Here is a 6,000-nt window from a genome sequence, read left to right as displayed (position 1 = left end):
ATCACATGATTTATTTGCATAGTAATCGATTGGCTAACGTTACTTCAATATCAAACTATTGACACTTTCCTTGAACGTGAATGTACATTAGTGTGTGTTTTGCTATTATAGTATTGAAACAACCGGTGCCCACAACCCCAAGCAAAGTCAAATACAGACAGGTGCATTCTAAAGTTCCCTTTTTTTCTCTCTTTTTTTTTCATTTTTTTTTTTTTTTCATTTGGTTGGTTTACATGGAGTTCTAAGTAAACAGCGGTCGGTTCCTCCCTTCGTGTCGCCTTCAATTGATTGTTTTTTCTTTCTTTCACTGTGTCTATAAGCCCTATAGTCGTTCGAATGCATTATGTGGATTGTAACAGTTGTCTTTTTAATAAGCAATGGGTAGGAGCGACTTGTGATTGCTCTTATCACATCTACCGCATTATGGTGGGCTGCTTTTGTCTATAATTCCTAAACGTGTTGTCCGGGAGCTATAATGTAATACTTAGCAAACTACGCTATGAAAACGCAATAGGTTTCACTACTTAGCCAATATTGCGAGTTCTGGTGGATACAAGTCTGAACTGTCTTTGTAAAAATAGGGTCAACTTATAATAGCCGGACAAAGTTTTACAACATCTTGATTTTGAAAACTATAAGTAGGCTTCCCGGGAATATTCATCGAGCAGATTTAAGATTGAAGCAACTTATCATTTGGAAAGTTACTAAACCATTCACTCTCAGAGAGAACAGTAAAACTTTGAGATCTCGCTGTCTTGGACTTCATCCAGAACTATTAAGAGAACTCGAGGAATATGTTTCTTCTTCTTCTTTGAACCAACCTCACTGTTGGTTAGGATGAAGTTCGTCGCCGCAGTGATATATTGGGCTTCTCTGGTGAGTATTCCTTTTCTCTATATTTTTTTCTTAACAGCGATGAGAAAATGCAAAAAGAAAATCGTTTTAATGTCTTAAAGACACTGGACACTAAAGGTACTTGTTAAAGACCAGTCTTCTCACTTGGTGTATCTCAAAATAACCATAAAATAACAAACATGTGAAGCTTGATTGGTCGTTGGAGTTGCGAGACAATAATGAAAGAAAAAACACCCTTTCCATACGAAGTTGTGTTTCAGATGCTTGATTTCGAGACCTCAAATTCTAAACTTGAGGTCTCGAAATCAAATTCGTTGAAAATTACTTCTTTCTCGAAAACTATTTCACTTCAGAGGGAGCCGTTTCTCACAATGTTTTATACTATCAACCTCTCCCCATGATTAATTGACAAGTGAGGTTTTATGCTAATAATTATTTTGAGAATTTACCAATAGTGTCCACTTCCTTTAAGAACAGCAGCTGTTGAGATAGCCTTCGAAATTTTATATTTCGTTATCAATATTTATTTACTCGACATGGCACTAGACACTATTGGTAATTACTAAAAATAAGTACTAGCATAAAACCTTACTTGGTAACGAGTAACGGAGAGCTGTTGGTAACATAAAATTTGTGAGAAACGGCTCTGTCTGAAGTGACGTCGTTCTCGAGAAAGTTATCTGAAAGCACACAAATTCGTCCAACAAGGGTGTTTTTTCTTTTATAATTTCCTCGCAACTTCGATGACCAATTGCGCCCAAATGTTTACAGGCTTGTTATTTTATGCATATGATGGGATACACTAAGTGAGAAGATTGGTCTTTGACAATTACCAAACGTGTACCTTCCCTTTAAAGAGAGCTTTACAACTTTCGAGGGAACGAAATAATAAAATGTATACGACATATAATTACCTTACGGGTTACGGTATACAACATCCAAACGAACAGTTTGAGTCATCAATGGAGTACATAACACCATCGTGGTATGTGACCCCATAATTATCATTTGTCGTGTTGTTTCCCTCCAGGTTGCGAACATTGAATTATCCAGCTCAATTGAAAACTGTAAGTTGACCGTATTTTACTTTTTAGTATTTTAAATGTTAAAGAATTTTTGTTAAGTAATCCAAATTAAAGCCATTATACACTTTCGGTAAACAGTATTCTCCAAGTCCCACACTTCGTGTATCACAACTTATATATAAAACAACAAACCTGTGAAAGTTTAGGCTCAATCGGTCATCGGAGTCGGGGGAAAATAACGGGAAAACCCACTCTTGTTTCGCCGTGTCATGACATGTGTTTAAAATAAATCCGTAATTCTCGCTAACGAGAATTTATATTGTTTCACTGTTTTCTCAAAAAGTAAAGCATTTTATGGACTAATATTTCAAGAGAAGTCTTTAACCATTACCTTCTGTAAACCCTGTAAATTATTTGTAAATCTGTGAACTTTTTTTTGTTTCTGTACCGAAAGGGTCCAATGGCTTTAACAGATTACCCAAATCACTTTCTCGTGTCATCGGGAATGGGTCCAATGTATAGGTGCCAAATTTGAGTCATGAATGTTGACGGGGTGAAGTATTCAGAAAAGATAATTGACTCTTTACAAATAAATAATTGTAGTAGTTCAACGCAAAACATGGGGGCGTTAATCACAATGACCCGCCCATAAAAGTAGCGGTTTCGATCTCGCAACTCCAGGGACCAATCGAGCTCAAATTTTCACAGGTTTGTTATTCACATGTTGAGATACAGCAAGTGAGAAGACTGGTCTTTGACATTACCAATAGTGTCCACTGTCTTTAAGATTAAAGGCAGTGGACACTATTGGTAATTGTCAAAGACTCACTAGCCTTCACAGTTGGTGTATCTCAACATATGCATAAAATAACAAACCTGTGAAAATTTGAGCTCAATCGGTCATCGAACTTGCGAGATAATAATGAAAGAAAAAAACACCCTTGTCACACGAAGTTGTGTGCGTTTAGATGGTTGATTTCGAGACCTCAAGTTCTAAACCTGAGGTCTCGAAATCAAATTCGTGGAAAATCACTTCTTTCTCGAAAGCTATGCCACTTCAGAGGGAGCCGTTTCTCACGATGTTTTATACCATCAACCTCTCCCCATTACTCGTCACCAAGAAAGGTTATATGCTAATAAATATTTTGAGTAATTACCAATAGTGTCCACTGCCTTTAAACAACAAAGCGGATCCAAAGGTGTGCGCTCCGTTTAAGTATAGATATATTATGGTTTTTATCTCAAATGTACAGGGTATTTTTCTTAAATCTCTTCTTTTTACTTCAGTAACACGAACAGCTGTCAAAATGTGGTTTACTTAAGTGAGACTCACGAAGTTCAAATATTTATAGAAATCTTCACGTATATTCAGATCGATTGACTTCTTACCCTAAAATTGATTTTAATTAATAAGTTGGTCAACATCGACATTCTCTGCGGTGCACAATGTTTATCCAGGTGCAATATCTACAGGGAATATAAAATGTGAAATTTATATTTTTTTCTTCAATCTTTTCTTTTTACTTCACTATGAATTATGAACAGCTGTCAACATGGGGTTTGCTTAACATTCTATTAAAATATGAAAAGTTAAAAGGTTGTCAAAAAGTGCCCATTAGTCTTGACCGCATTGTTGTTGGGTAAACTTTTGGATTAAACTCAAATTCTCCACACGGGTTCAAAAACATGTCTGGGTTCTGAATGTAAAATGCGAAGATATCATGTTTCCCTTCCACTCTTTTTCTTATTTTGACAAATTTAAACTCTGGTAACATCGAGAGAGCAAAATTGAGTTACGTTTAATTTGTGCTGGCCACGACTCCGATCGTGATGCCTGTTTTAACTTCTAAAACACAATCGGGAACGATGCCAGTCGCAGAGCAACACTATAGCACTGGGCCCATCTTCAAAAGGCATGTCAGCACAAAAATTTGCTTAGCATGAAATGTTTTCCTTGATAAAATCAAGGTTACCAACCAAATTTTAATTTGTTGCATATTGCTTGTTACTGGCATTCAGCTGTTGTTTGCTTATCCTGAAAATCACGTGGAAATTTTTGTTGGTAATCCTGTTTTTATTAAGGAAGACATTTCATGCTAAAAAAATGTTTGTGCTTACAGGCTTTATGAAATTGGGCCCTGCAGAGCTGCTTTTACGTACGAACAATTACAACGAAAACAAGTCTCTGTTTAATTTTAGTCTGGAAGCATACTTCATCTAGAATCGTTTTTGTTTTCCCCATGAAATATTTCCGTCTATAATGAGAAAAAACTCTTTCCGAAAGCCTAAAAACGCAACATGAACATGAGATTGACAGGTAGCTAAAGGCAGTTCGAATCCAATTTTATTTTAGCAGTGGGTGATGCAACGACTTATTAAATTGAACTTTTACTTTTCAAGTTTCGAAGAGCAGCTTAGTCAGAAAATAATTATTGCTTGAAAAAGAGCGCAGAATTGAGCAGGCTACCAGTCACGGATTGCACATGTTACATGGTAGTTTTGGTTGGTAACCTTATACTGGTAAGCATATTTTGCTGACCATGAACTGCAGGACCTAGCTGTAGGCAGTTCTTTGAAATTAAGCCCATACAATCCAAAAACAAAAACATTTCTTTTTAAATGGAAGGTACACGTTTGGTAATTACTTAAAACAAATATTAACTTAAAAACTGACTTGGTATTAACGAACATTGAGAGCTGTTGATAGTATAAAACATTGTGAAAAACGGCTCTTTCTGAAGTAACGTAGTTTTTTAGAAAGAAGCAATTTCTCACTAAAAAATATATTAAAATACCTCTAGCCAGAAGTCTTTTATTCCTATCTGAAAGCACACAAATTCGTTCAACAAGGGTGTTTTCATTTTCTCGCAACTTTGACGACCAATAGTTGAGCTCAAATTTTCACAGGATTGTTCTTGTATGCTTATGATGGGATACACCAAGTGAGGAGACTGGTCTGTGACAATTACCAAACGTGTACAGTGCTTTTGACAGTATCATTGAGACTTAGTATTTTATTCATTTATTGCGTTTTTTTGTGGTGTGATATTGTTGATTGACTCGTATTGGTGTATCTCATTGTTGCGTCGTTGTTTTATCTTTTTTTTATTCAGTCTTATTGTAAAATGTAATCTTGCTGTATTTTTAGCTTAATGTTTATACTATGTAAACAATTCTGTGTATAGCGTTTTGAGGGATTTATTTATGTCAGACGCTTTATAAAAAATAAGTTATTATTATGTTTTATTATGACAAAAGAGTGATTATTTTTTATTGTTTTTTTAACTAGACGATCCACTCGTACTTGATGAGGGTTCTCTTCTGATCAACACGACAGAGGCAACATGGAGGCACTCGTCGACCTCTAGCCCTACCGATCTTGAGGAGATTTTAACGGGTGCACTTGAGGACAGAGAATACATCGAGCAGAATGGTGATGTTTGGCCGTACCAAGTGGCGATATTTAGGTGAGTATTAAGTCTCATTCGCGATGAATGAACTACAGGGGAAAGTATAACAAATTTATGTTACAACCAAAATTTAACAGGTACCCGGTGCACAGTTTGCACTTTTAGGACTTTGGCTGGTAACCTTTTTTTCACACAAATTATTTCGAAATATGAGTACCAAATGTCACCTGTATAAGGTTATTACTTTATAACCAAGTTAGTTGAAAAGGCTGCATACATACAATTGATTTGCAACATGTCACAAACTTTGTATCCGGGTACAATCAATATCTTAAAGATCAGTTGTTGCTGGATTTTTCATTGCCAGACATAACGGGAGTATTATTTTGGGCGGGAGTCTGGCGGTCACTTTCACCGGTCAACCTGCTGTGTCAATCCAAAGCCTGAAAGGTGACGTCATCATTGGTACCCGTCTTCGGCTGGATGGACATATAGATGTATTCAATGAAAGGGGAACCATCGGTGGTTATGGAGGTATGTAAAAAACAATTAATGCTAGTTCATAAACGGGCGAATTTACTTTGCTTTGATTTATAATGATTTCACACTCACAGAACCACTATTTCCATAAGGCTTGGGCTTGAGTTCAGGTGTAGTTATGATCAGACACAGTGCTCACTTGAAGCGAATTTCAAAGATGCTTTTATATA

General features: G+C 36.2%; 1 protein-coding gene across 1 annotated transcript in view; it reads left to right on the top strand.

The window, feature by feature from the left end:
• The first annotated feature begins 688 nt into the window (after positions 1–688).
• Positions 689–6,000, top strand: part of LOC139934795 (uncharacterized) — a 44,352-nt gene continuing 39,040 nt past the window's right edge. Inside the window, exons 1-4 of the mRNA XM_071929199.1 lie at positions 689–876; positions 1,886–1,922; positions 5,170–5,347; positions 5,658–5,824. Of these exons, the coding sequence (XP_071785300.1) occupies positions 838–876; positions 1,886–1,922; positions 5,170–5,347; positions 5,658–5,824 (421 nt within the window). The 5' untranslated portion in view covers positions 689–837. The remainder of the gene's footprint in view (positions 877–1,885; positions 1,923–5,169; positions 5,348–5,657; positions 5,825–6,000) is intronic.

Source organism: Asterias amurensis, chromosome 3, assembly GCF_032118995.1.
Source record: "Asterias amurensis chromosome 3, ASM3211899v1".
NCBI classification, from domain to species: domain Eukaryota; kingdom Metazoa; phylum Echinodermata; class Asteroidea; order Forcipulatida; family Asteriidae; genus Asterias; species Asterias amurensis.
This window is presented reverse-complemented; position numbering and strand designations above follow the sequence as displayed.